Source organism: Manis pentadactyla, chromosome 14, assembly GCF_030020395.1.
Source record: "Manis pentadactyla isolate mManPen7 chromosome 14, mManPen7.hap1, whole genome shotgun sequence".
NCBI classification, from domain to species: Eukaryota; Metazoa; Chordata; class Mammalia; order Pholidota; family Manidae; genus Manis; species Manis pentadactyla.
Genome location: NC_080032.1, coordinates 54744037 through 54763303, shown reverse-complemented (window position 1 = coordinate 54763303; position 19267 = coordinate 54744037). Strand labels below are relative to the sequence as shown.

Sequence of the window (19267 nt, the reverse complement as noted above, 5' to 3'; positions counted from 1 at the left end):
CCCTCTGGCTGGCCTGACGCCAAGGCAGGGACTGCCACTATGTGAGCTGGTGCTGGCACACCAGGAGGAAGGTGCAACAGGCCGCGTATCACAGTGGGGGGCCTCGGAGCTGAGTAGCCAGCCAGGGAGATGGAGCTCCTGAAACTCCTGAAAGCTTCCAACCTGCTGGGCAGAGCTTGCCCAACCTTGTCCACCTTTCCCTTCTCCCGCACAGCAAGCTCCATGCAAATCCCGCCCCTTTAGCAGCCCTCTCACTGCTAGAAAGCTTCTCAGACCACCTGCCTTTCCTTTGTCCCAGAGCAGCTGGGTGTGGATCGCTGTTCTCCCCAAACAGCTGGAATCTCAAGTCTCTCCAAGTATTCTACCTGTTTTAGCTTTCCAACCCCACTAATCTCCAGAGCACCATGCAATGTAGGCTTGTGCTCCCAAGCAGGTCTCCAGGGCTGGGCGTTCAGCAGTCCTAAGCTTCCACCTCCTCCCTGGTCTGTTTCTCTTCCTCTGACCAGTGAGTTGGGGTGGGGGAAGGGCTTGGTTCCTGCCGGATCAAGGCTTTGGTACATTACCCTGCTTGGTGAGGTCCTCTCTGTTCTCCAGGTGTTTGCAGGCTGGTGCAGCCTTCTTTCCTGTTTCTCTTTTCAGGATTAGTTGTATTAACTATATTTTCATTTTATGTGTGGTTTGGAGAGGAGTTCTCTATATCACCTCTCACTCCGCCATCTTGAATCTCCACAGAAGCAAGTTTTAAGCAACCTAAATGTCTGACAATAAGATAATGGCTATGTAAAATACCGCACCTCATTTAGGTGGATTATGATAAAGTCATTTTAAATGATAATTTTAGAGATTGGTGTTTATAACATAGTGTTAAGTGAAAAAAAGAAATAAAACAGAGCTACTCTATCATTACAACTGTTTTAAATGTTTATACAGGTATATGAGAGGATGAGAAAGAATAACTGGAAGAAAAACAGGACTTACTAGGCTAGTGAAATCTTTAAGGAACAAAGGTTATCCTTAGGGCACCCTTGGCCTCTCAAAACTGTGTGCAGAGCAAAGTGTGTGCATTTTCCAATGAGATGATAGAGATTTGTGTATCAGGTTCTCAAGTGGTCCACATGACTGAAAAACTATTTCTGTCTTACTATTTTGAGATGACCATTTTTATTATGTTTAATTTTTAAAAATTAAAGATGGAATTGCCTTCCTTTACCTCTGATTTTATAATCTACATTTTAATAATGTAATATGATATAATAAGCTGAATGTGGTTTAAATGATTGTGTATTAAAGGCTCTCTGTGGAAATCTTTCTAACCCTAACATATTTAGGGAATCCTGTGTCTACACTATGTTCCAGTTTGAGTTTTAAATCTCTGTCTTATACCCCAGATAACATACTAGCCGGCTGTGGTGTGGGCCTCTGAGCAGTAAGAAGGAGCCCTGGTTGAAGGGGCCCATTCCAGGAAATGAGCCAGGGGACCTCAGGTCTTGTCCATCCAGTCCAGGTTCATATTTCTTAGCCCCTACAGAGTTTTGAAGAAATAGAAAAGCACAGGAATTTAACCCATCTTTTAAGAAATGGTGCAGACCAATGTGTGTCCCCACCTACAAGGCTTATTGTGTAGGACCCAACTGTATACAAATCTAAGAACACCAGTGACTCCAGCAGGTGATACCACAAGGTCAACTGAAGGTCAGCTTCAGGAGATTGGACAGCTAACTATAGGCAGGTTCACAGCAGCTTCTCTTAAAAAGCTTCTAGGAGGTTCTCAAGTGGCCCGTTGTCAGCAATGGGGAAGGGATGTGAGGAGAAGGTTCACATCACATAAGAAGCTAAAAATGCCCAAAGAAGGTGCCCTCATCCACTTACAGCCTCTCTGGGAAGCAGCCCTCATACTGGGACTTGGTGGCACGGATGGGCATCTGGCCTCCCTGCTTCGTGGGGCTTTGCAAAGACACTCCCTGCTCTGCTCAGTGACAAGTGAGGCTGACAGGTTGTAAGGGGAGCAGTGGGTGGACACCTGTTCCCCAGCTGCCCACTGAGAAATTGGAGCACCGACCAGCCCAGGCTTCATAAATGCTTCATGTCAGAAATGAAACGTGGTAGCTCTGTAGGCTCACCAGCATTCAGGAAACCATGTGATGGTAGCCAGCTCCACAAACTGGCATTTTTCAGTCATTTTTGCTTTTATTTCTCAGCTTAATCCCATCTTTCACTGCCTTCCTGTTGCTTTTTAAAATAAGCCTAACCTTTTGCTCTGTTCCCTTTCCACTAATGCTGACTTACAGAGCACAGAGAATTCTTGGTGGAAGGCCACCTCCTGAAACTAGGTGTTTTATCTCCAGCTTCCTCAGGGACACTGCAGTGACCATCATTTGTCAGGGAAAAATCACTTACCCATCTTGTGCTTAAGACTGTCCAGTGCTGTCTTGTCAAATGATAAGTAGTTTTGTGATGTTTAAGTTTGTACCCTTCTCCAAAGCTGCGTCACCATCTCCTGGGCTGAAATCACTTCTGTGGTCATCACAGACACAGCAGCCACCCCCACAGGGCAAGAGGGGATCTCAGAGGCCTGCCTGCAGGAAAAGTACATTTCCATCAGGCCTGTTCCATTAGGCCACCGAGAACAGGCAACCCAAGACTGACCTTCTAACACTTACCTTCAGGTCATTCCACTGCCCTAGAGATGCTACCTCCTCCATGCCCCCTGTTCCTAAGTGGCACCCAACTCCACATTCATCTGCTCACCAAATCCTATTCATTTTCTGACCTGAGTATCTTCAGTCACAGTCCCCTTCTCCCATCATCTCTGCCCCTAGGTTTTAAGCATAAGGGAATGATTCCAAGCCTGAGCACAGATATAAAATGTGGGTGAGGCAAGAGAGGCACCCAGGGCGCAAAACTGAAGGAGGCAGCCATGAGAGCATCGTGTCAGCTGCATTCTTGATTGTATGGCTTCATCCCTCTCTTGCCTAACCCTAGTCCCAATCCTACAAGTGGTTTTCTTTTGTTATTGCCAAAATCTATGTGTGCTCATCCACACATCACACATAACACAACATACCCACCCAGGTGGTACCCCTGGGCTCAGAGGCTGCTGCTCAGGGCCTGCATACTTGAAGGATCTCACCCACGCAGACAGACATGGTGATGGGCAGATGGACAATCATGCTTCTTGAGTTGTCACTTTTCTTTATGGAGGTTTTCCCTTCTGGTCTTCATATTACCTGATTTCATTCTCTGGTTTTATATCAAGACATCAGCATTTTTGTTACTGAGGAATCCCCTTGACACTCAGATAATCAGCACACGGGACAGGTTCCACTGCAAGATCCTGAAGTGCAGTAGGGGAATATCATGAGCCATGGCGAAGGGTGTGGTGAGCCATTGGTACTCACTATTAATAATCATCAAAAGCCGCTGATGACCTGCACTACAGGTAAGGTGGAGAAGAGTCGAGTTTATCTCCATAACACTGCCCCATTCTCTAGGATTCTCTAGATGTCTGAAATGTTTTCTTCAGCAGGAGAGAAAGCAGTGGCCTTACATGTGGCCTTCCCAGCACTGTTTCATCTATGAAATTCTGTGTGCGCACATGCGAGGTGCCAGGCTCCCTCGGTGTGTCCTGTCGGGACAAAGGCTGAAGACAGTGGCTCACACGCTCATCAGCCCAGGAGCCCAGACGCACGACGTCTCTGAACGTTGCCTCTCCAGGGCTTCTCTTGGAGAAGCTCTCTGGGAATCATCTGCATATATTTGGATGTCTGTCCAGTGGGGCCCCATGCAGGGCCTTACACCTCTTTCTCATTCACTAAGTACATGTGGGCTCCCACCCCCATTACCTTTTCATCGCAGTCCTTGATTAAAGCACCTTCCCTGCTGTCTTCTCTCTTCTAGTGGTTCCACTCTTACCTTCTGGCTGAAATCTACTCCAGAAAACCCTGGATTGTGCTGGTCCTCGTAGGCCACCCCAGTCCTCTGTAACACATCATCCCCTATTACACACTCTCACAAGTGCGCACACACACACACTTCAATTGCCCCTTTCCTACCTTTTATAACAGCTGTGGTCATAAGGAGCTGTTCATTCAGGGTCATTCTTCTCTCCTGTTACTGCACCTGCCCCCAGCGAGTCCCCCCACCTCCAGGCCAAGTCCCCTCTGGTCCCTGTAGGAATGAAACTTACCTATGAGACATCTGGCCATGTTAGCCAAAGCTCATGTGTTCTCATGGGGGTGCAGTCGTTCACTGGAGGAGCAGTTTCTGGGGCCATGCAGACTTGAGTTTAAACCCAGCTCCATCCCCTATGACCTGTGTGACCTGCATCACTTTTGGAGCATCTGGATCATCATTAATAAAAAGGAACAACAATTTCCACCGAAGTTTGTATAAAAATGAGGTACCATTCTGCCTGGAAGCAGCACAGTGCCGACACGCAGTAGGTTGCTAACAAAGGCTGCTGTCTCTTCTGCCCTTTGTTATCTGAAAGGGCGTCTCAGGGTTGGGGAAAGGCTGTGTGCTTTTCCTTCACATGGCGTGCCCTTTCGAAACACTGCTGGAACTGGCATTTTATCCGCTGGTACTCCTTTGTGAGAACATCTGGGTGTTCTGAAAACAGAATCTGAATCCTACTTAAATTTATTTCCAACATCGTCCTGTGGAAGGGTGAGGAAGGAAAGGGGAAACAATCAGTGATGAAAACAATAGCTTCATGAAAGAAGGAAAGAAAGAAAGAAAGAGGCGGTACGTGAATCACGGTCAGCCTACTGACTTGTCTCTTCAGTTGCTTTGATCCCGCTGCAGGCTTACAGAATCAGACACGGCTGGCGTTCCCCCCATCGCCGCTGCTCTCACCCGCCCATCTCGGGAGCTGAAACGGAGCGCGCGGCACCTCGCCCCTGTCCTCCCAGACGCAACAGCCCACCTTGTTAAGTCCAAGGGGACATTCCAGTGACTTGTTAGAAAGGGATTTTGCCAAACATCACACAAGTAACATTTCTCATCCACAAGATCATAAGAGAAAATAGAGCCTTTGTGTCCCGGCAAGCCAGGGACAGGGCTGTGCTGGCCCCGGAAGGAAGACGCACACATGCACTCCTTCTCTCCCCGCAGCCCCGTCATTTTAATCCCTCCGCCCCTCCTCACGCAGAAGCATTTTTTTCAAGAGGTCTTTGTTAAACTAACTTTAATTTAAATGGAAATGATGTTGAAAATCAGAAGAAATGTTCCGTACCGTTTTAGGACTCTCCAGGCTTAGGCATTTTGTTGTTAAAAGGTTTAGGTGAGTCAATTTCTATTTAGACGATGATGATGGGAGTCAGAAAAAACAATTCTAATAAGTTCAAGGATAATGACTGCGTGGTTTGATGATGACCACGGCTACAAGATAGAGGTTCTCTCTGCGCGCCCGCGCGCGCGAGGCTGGGCCCTCGGGGTCTCTGCCACGGCCCTCGGGGTCTCCTCTGCCATGGCCCTCGGTGTCTCTGCTGTGGCCCTCAGGGTCTGCTGCGGCCCTCGGGGTGTCCTCTGCCGCGGCCCTCAGGTCTCTGCCACCCGCGGGCGGGGCTTCACCCGGACGGGAGCCACACGTGGCGTGTCTCGCATGGAGCCTCTGCTCGCGGAGAATGTGTGGGCCGGCGTGGAGGCGTGACGACGGGCTTCCGCGCAGACCCCATCTTCACCAGACTTTAGTTCTACGGGAGTTCGCCTGCGTCTCGGAAACGGGCTCGTCCTGCCTGGAGAGCACGGAAGCCTTTCCTTTGCGGCGCATGAGTCTGGGGGCAGGCGCCCTGCTCCCCCAGCTACCTGCTGGTGTGGCAGGAGTGTCTGGGCTTCCTGACCCACATATCAGCCTCAGGTTCCATTTGGCCCTTGGGGATTCAACTCCAGAAATGGCCTCAACCAAATTAATAACTAGTTTTTAAAGGCTAATAGTTTTTTATCTCGCTTTCCTTATTGACAGAGTATGTTACTTCCTACTTTTTTCCACCTCAGGCCATGTCTTCCTTGTGGCTGACCACACTTCCTACGAGATGCATTCACTTTAAAACCACCAGTCTCCCTTTTCTCTCACAGGTAGCCATAGATTTCACCGCCTCCAATGGGGACCCCAGGAACAGCTGCTCTCTGCACTACATCCACCCGTACCAACCCAACGAGTACCTGAAGGCCTTGGTGGCCGTGGGGGAGATCTGCCAAGATTATGACAGGTACAAGGCTCCCAGTGGGCTCGGGCCCCATGTCTTCTTGGGCGCTGGTGGTCCCGGGCTGATCCTTGGCAAAAGAATGGAAATTAAGTCATGCTAAAGATCTCGAAGGAACAGAATAAAACCCTTTCTCAAACGCTTTATCTTCTTCATGCTCAGAGAAACTGAGTTTGCACCATGCTCACCTTGGCCACTAAAAAATCCTTTCTCAGCTTTCTTCTCTTAATTGGCATGCACCCCCATGGGGTAGCAATTTTGGTTTTCACTTTGTGAAGTTTTAGTATGTGCCTTGCTACTCAAAGTTTGGTGTTAGCATCTCCTGGGAACTTAGAATCTCAAGCCCCATGCCCCAGCTGCTAAATCAGACTCTGGGTGTTAACAGGATTCCCGGATGACCTGTATGGACTTGGGAAGTAGAGAAGCCCAGCTTATTGGCCATTAGTGCATCTAACCCTTATCTGAGTGTTTATGTAGTAGGTCTTAAAGAAGAAGGAAGCTATGTAGGGAGGCCAAGTGACCTGGGCTCTAGTTCACAGCCAGAGGCGGGATGTGAACCCAGAATCATCTCATTCCACAGCTTAGCTCATTTTCATAGCGTTTCACTGGCCTCACAGCTCTGGGTTACTCTGCAGAGGGTGTGTGTCCACCCTTGTGTACAGGGGTGTGTGTGTACCCCTGCTGGTGTGCACATGGAAAACATGATTTTGAAATCAGTGTTGACCTTTCTCACAAGGGTATTCCCTGTAAGAAGTGATTTACATAAATTACACTAAACAGAATTTATTTTCCCTTTCCAGTAGTTCTGGATTGAGGTGAAGTTGTTCACATGTTGGATTAAGAAGGCTCTTTGGGATAGAGCCTATGTAATATAAATATGGGTAAATCCCAGTTGACCCCCTAGTGTGATTGTAACAAGACTAGTTAGTAAATGAGCAGCAACTAACTGACCTTTTAAACCAGGAAAATAAAGAAAGTGACTCTATCCTCCAATTTCAGAGAAATTTTATGGGATGGTATGAGCTCTGTCCTTTCTAGTCTCACAATTAATGATAACCAGATTAGAACCCTGTTACTCCAGGCGCTAGAGGGAAGAAAAAGTCTCTGTATTTGGCTCGGCCATTGCCAGTAACTCAATGGGTGTGAGAGCAGCTGGGGAATAAATGACCATGCACAGAAAATCTCAATTTAAACACTCAATCCCTTGCCGACCCTTCCCCACTTAGACACTGAGAACAGAGGGTGGTAGCATTTAAATTACCTTATTGACCTGATATTTCTTATACATAACCTTGAGCTAGAGACTGTGAAGACAATCTGAATTTTAGCTCTGACTTCTTAGGCCCAAATACAGGGAGGATTCCTGCAGAGGCTTATGCCCTACCAAGGAGGGAGAATGCTGACAGATTGCATCTCTGCTGTCAGAAAGAGTCCAAAACAGCAATTCTCTCCCTTCTCATACACACGTGCACGCACACACACACATGCATGCACACACACGCATGAATAATCTAGTATAATAATATGTACATAAGAGACAAGAACGGAGGGAGGGATATCTTCAGGATTCTTACTGACTTTTAAATCTTGAAATGCTCCTAAAAGAGATAAGTAGATAAAAGCCCTTAATGCAGTACAACAGATGCTTATAATAAAGCTGACTCTGACTCTGCAGGGGAGAACGCAGTGTCATAATGAACTCCAGAGAGATGGTGGGTTGTCAGAAATGCAGGTGTCAACACCCAGAGCCCTCGATGTGGCTCCAGGACAGGCTCTCTGAAGGATCTAGGACAAGGTGCAGAATGTCTGTTTTCTGATCACTTCATGTGGAAGCTGCCTGCTACAGTGGGAGGGATGCAGTCTCTTAGAGCTATTATCCCTTTATAATGTAAGCCAGACAAAGCCTGGGGACATTCTGTATTCACTCCAATACACGGATTCAATATAATAATAAGTTATGACACCTTAGGGGTTACATGAAGAATCATCATAAATGATCCTCTTTAGAAATTTAATAGGATAATACCAAAGTTATGAGCCCCAAAAGGCAAATAAATGAGGTTTCTGGAGCTTTATATAGATATATAAATGATAGACAGACAGAGGATAGACACAGAGATACATGCTTTTATAGCATATGGGGATTTATATGTATATATAAAGAAGGCAGCTTAGCATTAAAATGATGTCTGTGGAAGAAAAGGAGGATTGAAAAGCCTGGGCACCCTTTCAAGACTCCCCAGAAGACTGTGTAATGCAGGCTGCTCGCCTGAAGCCCAGCAAGGCCCCAGCCTCCCTTTTATGTGGGCGGGTAGACAACAGACAGGCAGAGTCAGGAAATTTAGAATTAATTTATTCTCACATCAAAGTCAGTGAGGTTGATGCTGAGAAACAAACACTTGAATAGGAACTGACAGAAGGCATCATTCCCTCTCCTCAGGGACATGGAAGTTTTAATTCCCATTAGCATTAGAAATTCCTCCCAGCCTCTGACAGCCCAGGGTTCTCCTTCTGCCTTGTAGAGTCATTGCTAAAGGGTCATTACGAGGTGACGCATGAAGTACAACAGCTTGAGAGACACACAAAGCTCTTCTCAGGATGGGCTTGAAGGGGAAGCCACCCTTCTCTACCCCTCAATGTCTGTTCCTCAGCCCAGAAGGCAGTGCGGGCAGCCAGTTCTATGCACCCTGTGTCTCCCTTTGGCTCCCCATGCAAGCACGCATAACTGAGCTCAGGTACTCCCTCTTATGTAGTACTTGCCCAGCTCCTGGAAACATTCTGGTCTCCTCCAGCTGCTCAAGACCAAGCTGACAGCCATTCCTCAGGCCTAGCACAGATGTGGGTCTCTGACTGCCTGCAATGTCCTCCAAGAAAAGGACTGGTCTATCTGCTATCAAGAGAGTGCAGATACTGAATACATTGCTTGGAAGTCCTGACTGCTGTTTTATAGGAGTGACACGGGGATATCAGAAACCCAGGAGCTCTAGTCCATGGTGTGCCAAAGGTGAGGTTAGAATGGGTACCCAGTCTGGCAAGCACTGGGTCAGACATCAGGAGCAGCTCCATATCACGCTGCTACCTTTCCCCTCCGCCAACACCAGTCACTGGTTCTCAGGCTTGGCTGCACACCAGAACCACTTGGGAAGCCTTAAAATATGCTGATCCCTGGGCCCCACTCCAGAGACTCTGATTTAATTAGTCTGCTGTACATCCTGGGGAATCAGGATTTTTAACTCTGGTGGGCATCCAAGGTTGATGGGTCAGATGCGATGGCTGCCAGGTAGCTCACACGGTACAGCAAAGACAGAGAAACTAATGAAGCACAGCTTCGCCCCACTGGTTCACAGCCTCATGGGCAAGGAAGGCATGTGAATAAATTGCAGCCCATGCTTTTCCCCATGAGGATGGGGACTGCCTAAGGAGGGAAGGATGAGCTATATCCTTTGTGGGAAGAGAGGTGGTCAAAGAGGGCTTCCTCAGGATGGTGAATTCTGGAATGTTCAGCATTCTGCTAATTTTGTCCTTTGTTGTTATTAGAACATGGATGGGCTTATCCTTATTCTGAATCATTAGACCAGACCAGATACCTCTGAAAGGCAGAGTCAACAGGGGTGACAGAAAAAGCCTGGGGTCCTAGTGACAGGCACACCTGGGTCACCCAGCTCCCCTTGCACAGCAAGCATCAGGATTAGATGTGAGGTGACCCAAATACTCAGTAAGTGCAGAGGCTATTGTCTTCAATACTTGTAAAAATAAACTGAACCAAAAAGAAGAAAAGGTCTATAGTGTCAATCCAAAGGACATTGTGAACCAATGACCTTTAAAAAAATTTTTTGCTCATATATCCCAAAAATAATTTTTTAAAAATCCTTAATACACTTACACTGAGATCTAACATTTTCCATTATGAGTTTAAATAGTGACAAAAAATGAAAATTCCAGTGTATTGTAAATATGGACATTTAAAAATAATATTCTTAATATAACTCTTGTGACCGCATCCAGTAGAAACCAAATGCCATAGCTATTTCATACTCACCATCATCCATTTAAAAATACATGAAAAAGTCTTTATTTTGAGTTGAGAATTTTATTTATTTATTCATGAACTCCTATTTCTATTCCTTTTCCCAAAGAGTCTCATACTAATGCATCTTCAAAATTTTGGTTTGAAAATATTTTATTGATTACTGTCTCATACTTTTCCATAATAAAAATGTGATTATAAATTTTAAAATTTCTAATTACTGAAACTTCAGAAATTTGAAATGAAAAGACTCAAAGTGTTCTAAAAATATCTTCTATTTGAATTTATATTACAATCATTACTAGTGCATATGTGATCATAAGAACATAAATATATTGGAAATTTCAATACCTAATTATTGCATATAAAAAATAAAAACTCTTAATAAAGCAGATAGCAGGGTTCTCTTCCCAACATATCTGTAGATAAATGCTACCTGTTACTAGAATGGAAGAGCCTAGCATCAATTTTAATCCAATCTTTTATTTTTGTCAGTGTAAGCACTAACAAAACTTGTTCTTATAATTATTTATAATTGCATGGTAATGCAAAGAGTTTGACTAGCAGTATTGCTCAATTCTCTCAATTTTAAGTTTATGTCAAAAAAAATCACATAATGGTCTACCATCAGAATGTATTTTTAATGATCTACCAGCTGACATCAGCACTTCTTACAAGCTTTTTAAAGCAAAAAATTGACAGCTACCTGGCTTGCAAAAGGATGTTTTCTAGTGAATCGTTCACATTCAGAACTGTTCCTTAACTTTCTGCCACTGTGTTTCTGCACTCTGGAGCAATGCACCATTGTGGTTAAGATTCAAGATGGGTGAAGAAGAAGCATGTTGTGAGAGGCCAGGTGTGAATGGAGAACAGGCTGTTCCATTACAGGTTTTCCCAGAAGATCAAGGCCACCAAAGAATACATAAGGAAGTAGAAGAACTGAATACTAATTTCCTTTTTTAGGAAAAACCATGCTGTCATATCCCCAGTAGGGCTTTGCATGTCATGCACCCCTGTTTTAAGACCACTCTTTCAAAGAAGTCTTTATTAAATGTCTAGATGTTCTGAAATGCCACTTTTCTCTGAGTTAGTCTCCATTTCCTTATGGATCTGGTAATTTGTCCTTATCATTATTAATCTCTTGCTTCATCTCAATGTCTTCCTTAAGAGGGAGGGTAGAAATGGTGGTTGAAATGAATCTTCCATCTGGAGATTATTTGACCATAGTCCTTCCCTAAGAAGTTCAGGATGGCAAGCTCATGACCAGTGGATACCAGGGGCTCTTTTATTGTATTTTAAAACTTTTTTCCAGTAGTAAGAAATATTGCCTTTACTAATGTGGTGATAGATCCCCTGAATTTTCCAGATTGGCGTATCCCACCGGTCATTTTCCCATTCGTTGCTAATCAGCCCCTTCATGTAACGCTGAGTGGATCCAATCTTGAGCTCTTCGAAGCGTTGGCATACTGATGTTTGCTGTGTACTCCACCTGCCTTCTCTTGCCTCTTGTATAATAGACTTCTCTCTGCCTAGTTCTATTTTAATCAGGAAGAACTGATGTTTAAATATATTGTTCTTAGGCTTGAAGTTTTCTCTTTAGTATGATAATTAGTTAGAGACTCTTTAGTGGCTAACTTCAAAGTACTGACATCCCCTGGCTCACTATTCCTTTTCTAAGTGAAGTCTTTTCCCTACCACGCTACTCTTGAAACTCAGTTAAGTAGCAGGGCATCATGCTCAGCAAACTTCAGATCCCCAAGAGTGGCTTAGAAGGTATAAAAGGAAAATCATTAAGGCTTGCACACTGGTTTGGTGATTAGAAATGGATAGAATATTAGATCTCATCCTTCCTAAGCTCATCAAAAAAGAAAATAAAGTGTGTGGAACCTCCTGGTTTCTCAGCTTTGACTTCTGAGCCACCTCTGAGGGAAGTTTTCCTCCAGACTTAACCAGAAAAAATCTCCTAAATTTCCCTCACAGGTTCCCTCCCACACCTGCTTGCCCTTGTGTTGGTTAAGGAGGAATTGCTAGGGCAAATTATTTCAATATTTCTAAGGACCAGAAGCATTTTTTCTCAGAGCTGTGGCTAATCCTTTATAAGCTGTTGTGATTTTCTATTTATCAGCATTAATACTTTCTCTAACACATTCTAGTTGCAATGTACCACAAACCCATACCTACACAACAGTGAAGGAAAGGGAGCTGGTAGTTTTCTGGAGAGTTTAGACTAATTCAAAAGAATTCTGGGTTCCTTACATCTTCTAACCCCTACCCAAATTTAGACAAATTGGCTGTGTTTTGGTGACGTTTTATCAAAGCGATTACTGGCTGCTAATGAGCTCCAGGTCCATCAGGCAGTGGGTGGAACTTGGCTTTGCTACTTTGACTTCCATCAGCCCAGCCTGGTAAGCTTTGTGGGGAGGGCAGCAGGGCTGTGGGGGGGCGGGGTGTTTGCTGACAGACAGCCAGGGACACTGAGCCACAATCTGAATTTCCTTTTCTCCTTGACTAACTGTACAAAAAACTGAGAAATGTGGAAATTGCTCCAAGAACAAATCTCAGTTGTGTTTTTAATGGGAGAAAAAGTAAAAGGTAGGTGGCATGAGAAGGACATGCCTCTGCCAAGAGCAATATTCCAGAGCCCCATTGCAACAGCACCCTGACAGCACAGAATTTGTGTGAGAAGAGTCTTATCTGTTATCTGGTCCATGGGCCCAGTTACTGGAAAAGCCAGAAGGAAATCACATTTAATGCTAAGTATAATCATTAAATTATCACACTATCACACAATCCTCCCTGGTAAACACCTTAAGCCACTTTCTTAGCCTGTCTGAGACTCAGTTTATTCATCTGTAAAATGGGTGTAATAACTAGGGGGACCTTCAAGGATTATGTGGGTATTAAGTAAGTCTACTCATCACCCAGCACTGTGACCAGCACAGTGCGCCAATTAATGTTAGCTCTTCTTCTCCCCATCCTGTTGCCTACAGCATAGTAAAGTTGAAGTTAAGGTATAACATACGTGGATGAATTAATTAAGAAAGAAATTTCAATATGCATAAGAGGAAGCAATCCAAAGGACATGTATGTGACTCTCACAGGTTTTTAACAAAAATTCTCTCTCCTTTGTATAGTCACATCTTAATGATTCAAGTCATGGATTATCTATTTATTAAATGTTTGTTGACACACACTCTGTGGAAAGTATTATGCTAAAGATGGAGGCAAGGGGCCTTTTGGGACAGGGAAGCAGTGGAGATGTAAAGATATTAATACAAAAAAAACAGCATCCTTTTGAATTCAGGAGACAAGAGAAGACATACAATTTACTGCTGCTTGTATGAGATACAGTATTGGACACAATGAGAACTATAGATGGAACTAAGCTCTGTCAATCAGGAGCCTTCCAAGCATCCCATTGCTTTTTTATTAAAAGCCTTTCAGATTAGGCTTGTCTGGATTTGAACTCTGGCTCTAACTAGCAGCATGACCTTGGAAAAGTCACTTTATCTCCCAAGGCATTTCACCACCTATAAAATGGGAATAATAATCTCTCCTTATAAATATTTAAGAAGATAATATATATGAAGAATCCTAACACAGTCAAACACGGAGTTCCTACTTCATGATCACTTTTCAAAGGAGTCGGAAAACTGGGATAGGGGAGGTGGGGAAATCCCGGGGCCATTTTATTCCTTGGTATCAAATCTAGCAAAAAGCTAAGGGAAGCAGTTGCAGACTACAATGCCTGTACTGAACTTTGGGGTTATGTCGTGGGTTTCATCATCCCTGTTGATTTCCCGCTGTAACCACAGTATCAAGAAGCATGGGTCTGCATCTGGCACAGTGACGTGTGCTATCCAGGATCACATCTTCCTTCCTCATCAGGTGAACAAATGAAGCAACCTCTTTTTATTTTTTAATTTCAGTGACAAAATGTTCCCAGCTTTCGGGTTCGGTGCCAGGATACCCCCAGAGTACACGGTGAGTGAGCGGTCCTTTGCAATGGCCAAAGGATGACCTGGGTCTCCTTCACAGGAGTCTCACTTTTTCAGCCCTGGATGTAATTATGTAAGTGTAGTGCAGAGGCTCAGAATAGTCTTCAGAACCAGTGGAATTAGCTCCTCGGAGCCTGTCTTTTCATCAAACTTGATCTCCTGGTCTTCTGGATGGGTCTTCTCAGAGGTTCCAATGAAGGTCCCATTGCTTAGCTTCTTATAGGTACAGTCAGACCCTGAGAAAATGCTCAGGACGTTGATCTCCAGTGGCTCAGAACCAGGTATCCAGCCCTCTCCTGAGGAAAGGGCCTGTGGACAATGCCAACAGTGAAAGTCCATGACAGTGACATCTACAGCCCCTTCCTCTGCAGTCTGAGCACCACTCCTGTGTGTGACACAGACATGGATACGTCCTTCAGAAAGAGCCACTCTGGATGAGAGCAGTGGGAAGCTGAAAGGTTCCCTTGAAAGCACTGGAATCCTATTCAGTTCTGATATCATTTCTCATGCCACAAAGGAGGCAGACTGTATATAGAGAGATTTGCCTGCTGTGGATGGCAGGGCTCTACTGTGGTATACCAGATGCTCCTGTGGACACTCTCAACAGACAACCCACTGCCCACGGGCGGCAGGCCTCAGAGATGCAGCAGGGTCCCTGCCCCATTTACTGGTTCCTCCAAGGTCCGAGCTAAGTGCAAGCAACACTGCCCCACCGCTGACTTCTCTTCTACAGGCTGAGTTTCAGGGCAGGGTCAGGTGCCAGTATTTTCTCCTGCACCAGAGCTGTCAGACCAAGGGGCTTCCCTGTCTGTGCCCTCACTGAAAGAGGGACCCCAACCTGCTGTGACTGCAGGGGTGAGGCATGCCTGCCTCCCTGGCCTGGCCTCCTGTGTGCCTCCTATTCCACACTGGCCTCCCTGACAGGCATGGCTATGGAATTCCAGAAGCATTTGTTGCTAATAGAACACACAGGGGGAGAGAATATGTGATAGGAGTTGTTGACTGGTGGCCTATATACATTATTCAGGCCACAGATGTATTATATTTGACATGGGCAAAAATTTTTTTAAGAATTAGGCAATTTCAAATAAAATGTCAGATTTCTGGCTCTCTGGAAAAACTTAAAGGCCTGGCAACACTAAGATTAAGAAATTATACAGGCAAGAGTCACCAGAGCTGAGGAGATGCAGTCCCCTTCAGATGCCCAGAATGTGGGCAGGTGGGTATGGGTGCCCACCCTCCTCACAGAGCTGCTGAGCCTTGGGACTGGGATGCCCCACAGCAGCCCAGCCCCCCTGGGACGCTCTCCGTCACATCCCGCCGGCCGTCTGGCCTTAGCTTGGCCCAGAACAGAGTTTGCGGTACCCTTGTACCAGGCCTTTCTTTTCTTATCCATGGCATCTGCCTGTTCCTCCTCCTGGAGTAAGTCTCCTTCCTGCTCTTCTCTGAAGTCCCTGTGCTCACTGACCCTCTGCTCCACCGGCCTGTCGGCCAGCTTCTTCGGCTTGTCCTCACAGCCCCCCACCCATCACTTCACCTCTGCTTTCAGAACCACTCAGACACCCTGTCTCATGCCCATTTCCCCTCTGCCCTAGATAGGACTGATGGTCCCAGCGGCTCAGGTGCCCCAGCGAGTTCACAAGGCCACCACAGGTGCCTTCTTCAAGCGTGATATCTCAGTTTCTACCCTGAAACAGAGCCCCTAGTACCTGTGTGATGGTTTGCACTCTCCCAGGAATAGTCCTTAGTCAAGAGTTTGGGTGCAAGTCACGTGTGTGAGAGGGGAAGGAGGCCTTACCAGAGAGTGGGGCGTGGGGGCCGCTACTGTCCAGTTCCCACCGTGAGCAGCTGGGGCCTCTCACCCCTCAGGGAGCCCAGCGGGACTGCTCCAGCACAAGAGGGCTGGGTACTGATCCACAGTGTCCCGTCAGTGCCGATGAAGGGCCCCTCCGAGGGGATATTGATTCCCAAACATTTCTAGTCTGTCACTTGGGCAGGCAAAGCAGGCTCTACAGGCCAAAGACAAAGCTTGAGGAACATGAAGCAGGTTAGGTGCTGGGAAGTCAGCCGACCCGCCTGAAAGTGCTAAGGGCACAGGAATGTGGGCCAAGCACCACTCATCAGTTCTGACCCTCATCAAGAAAAGAGGGGTCTTGTAAAACAATGACTTATTTCCTAACCCAAAAGAGAGTCAATGTTTTGAAATAGACTTTAAAATGAAGTCTCTGTAAAATTCCAAATGATCCATTAAAAATGCCCAGTTGCCAGAACATCCCTTTTGCTTTATCAGTTTTTAGAAAGAAAAAAGTAAATGTGTTACCTATATGTCCTGCCAGGAACAGGGATTTGTGTTGGAAGATGTCAAGGTTTATTACTTTACTAGTTTCCCAGGCTGAGTCTGCCTTATCTGCATGTGCGTAAGACCCCACCTGGCCTTTGGCTCTGCCCTGCCTGTGAGGCTGATTCAAGCTTAGCTGGAACCCGTTCCCATTGCCATGTGGAGCAGACAGCTCAGGTTATTGAGTTCTCTCCCTCTTTTTTTTTTTTCCACTGGTCCAAATAGAGTTCAGCCAAATCTAAGCCTCCAGTCTGTGGCCAGTTCTACCTGGAAGCTATTTGGAGTTAACATCTTTCTGAAATCTTTTCTTGGATTTCTTTTATATACCTTATTCTCTCCTCCTGCCAGCATTTATCTGATTCTAGAAAATCTTCCTGTCACCTCATCTCCACAGGGAGCTTAGAATCCACCCTCCATCTCAGATTGATTGTGTAGAGGCTTAAAATAGTTCCTGCTGCTTCACACATAATGAATGTAATGGGCATTTGTTTGCAAACTCTAAACCCCAGTGCCTCCTTATGGGATTAAAGCTATAATTCTCCTTTCTCCCTTTTTAAAATTTTAACTGGTGTCTAGGTCTCTCATGACTTCGCAATCAACTTTAATGAAGACAACCCAGAATGTGCAGGTAAATCACAAAGTGAAAAAAGCCAGCCTCTCACAGCTTCAACTTACCTGCCGTCTTGGTCTCTCTCTGCTGCAGTGTGTCAGTTATGATTGTCCATGGTAGAAGTAGGCTTTCTGGACCCAAATAAACCATGCTCCTCCAAAGGCAACAGAGAGCCATATAACAGGGCAGAAGAGTGAGAGCTGGGAAATACAGACTACAGAGGCAGTCTTGGGCTCACAGTGAGAATATTGATGGCAGTGCTGGAGTTCTCCAGTGGGTCGGGCAAACTCACTGACGGCCAGTGACAGGCGCTGCTCTTTCTGCTCTGCAGGCTTTCGCCAGGGATTCGCTGGTCACAGCTCCCTCCCTGTGAGGGCCTGAGGAGAGGGGAACTTTTCACATTTGCAGCATGTTGGCAAACGATGAGTTTGCAGAGATGTCAAATGAATGGCTTCGTGGTTTGTGCCAGAAAGAACCTTCTCAAAGGCTTTAGTCCCTGTTCTGTTATTTCCAGCTAGAAGTTCCCCAACACAAATCCACAAAAGAATAATGATGAAATGAAACTATGATAATAAATTTTATTCTAGAATTATTTTCCCTGTTTTCTAAGTAACAAACAGAGCCAAGTATATTTATTACTCTGAAGATTATAAGACATTTTTACAGTGGGGTAGGTAGAGATGTTCATCTCTCTCTCTCCTCATCAAGATGGAAGGGGCTGAACTAGGGTTAATTCAGATCCATAGGGTATGTAAAGCATCTAGTAGTTTCTTTCATGAATTTAGCACTTAATGTCCAAGAATATGATATCAATATCATTGGGCCTCAATATAATAATCTCTGAGACCCGATCTCCACTTTGCCTTTATTCCCTCTCATGATCCCTCACCCCATGTTTATTATGATGTGGACTTTTCTCATTCCTAACCATCCCCATTCTTGAACTATAAGGTTCCCCACCAAAACAAAATTCATTTGCCTGGTACTTTGGAAACAGAAATCAGATTTGCTTATCTTAGGCAAAACCTCAAGAACCAAAAATGATGAGGAGCTTCTGTTCAGCATGACTTCACTTCAGGCCAGGCTGCCTGACTGTTTGGCACCTGCCTTCAGAATGGCAGACTCTGACGTGGCCAAAGAGGGCACAGCATCAGTGGGGTTGGAAGCGTGTGTATAAAAGCAGAACAGACAGAGCTTGCTCACCCAAAATATGCAAAAGCTGGTCTGCAGCGCTGGTGGGTGTGGAAAGCAACCCAGAGAGACTTGTGTGGGTCCCCCTGGCCCAAGACAGGCCCAGTGTGCTGTTTCTGTGTAGGAAGGCTAAGAGGATGGGCTGACACAGGAGAAGGCCACAAGGAACATAGGCACAGACCTGAAAAGGAGCCATTTGAACAAAAATCATCAGTGATGGGACTGTCACTGTGAGATCACAATTCTAGCAGTGAATGTATGATCCAGACTCATGAAACATGGGGAGAAGCCCCACAAGCAGGGCTGCCCCTTCTGGCAGAGTCCCACACTTAACTATTTCCCTGGCTCACGTGGCTTAGGATGGAAGCCCCCTTTAACTGAGGGGGTGGCTATGATGATGAAAATCACTCCCTCATCCATTTTGCTCGTTCCTCAAACACCTGGTGAGCAGCTACCATGCACCCCACCTGCCTTGCTATCTTTGAATCAGTAAGTCATGATTCCTACCCACAAGGACCTCAAACCCTCAGGTGGTTGGGGTGGTTTGCTGGAGCAGAGGGTGAATGCCAGAGGAGCATGAGAGGTGACCTGCCTGGTGGCTAGGGGTGCAGCTGTCAGTGCCAGACCTGGGTTTGGATCCTGAGTCTCCAACTCACTGGCTGTGTGACCTGGGCAGACCATTTAACCTCTCTAAGCCTCATAGTTTCTTCACCTATAAAATGGCGATAAAATCTATTTCCTTGTGCTGTGAGGATCTAATGAAATCTTATGTGTAAAGTGGGATATTAGGGAAAAGTCTGTGGAAATGGTCGCTATTGACTTGAGTCTTTAAAGAGAGTACTTCTGTGGGAGTGTAGGCAGCGATACCAGCAATGTGGTATTTTATTTTTTATCTGAAGG

The 19267-nt window shown here is 45.7% G+C and overlaps 1 protein-coding gene across 3 annotated transcripts in view; it reads left to right on the top strand.

The window, feature by feature from the left end:
• Positions 1-19267, top strand: part of CPNE4 (copine 4) — a 481705-nt gene that overhangs the window by 451627 nt on the left and 10811 nt on the right. For all 3 annotated transcript variants that reach the window (XM_036894782.2, XM_057492042.1, XM_057492043.1), the window contains 3 exons: positions 6076-6209; positions 14160-14214; positions 17143-17194. In XM_036894782.2, the coding sequence (XP_036750677.1) occupies positions 6076-6209; positions 14160-14214; positions 17143-17194 (241 nt within the window). The remainder of the gene's footprint in view (positions 1-6075; positions 6210-14159; positions 14215-17142; positions 17195-19267) is intronic.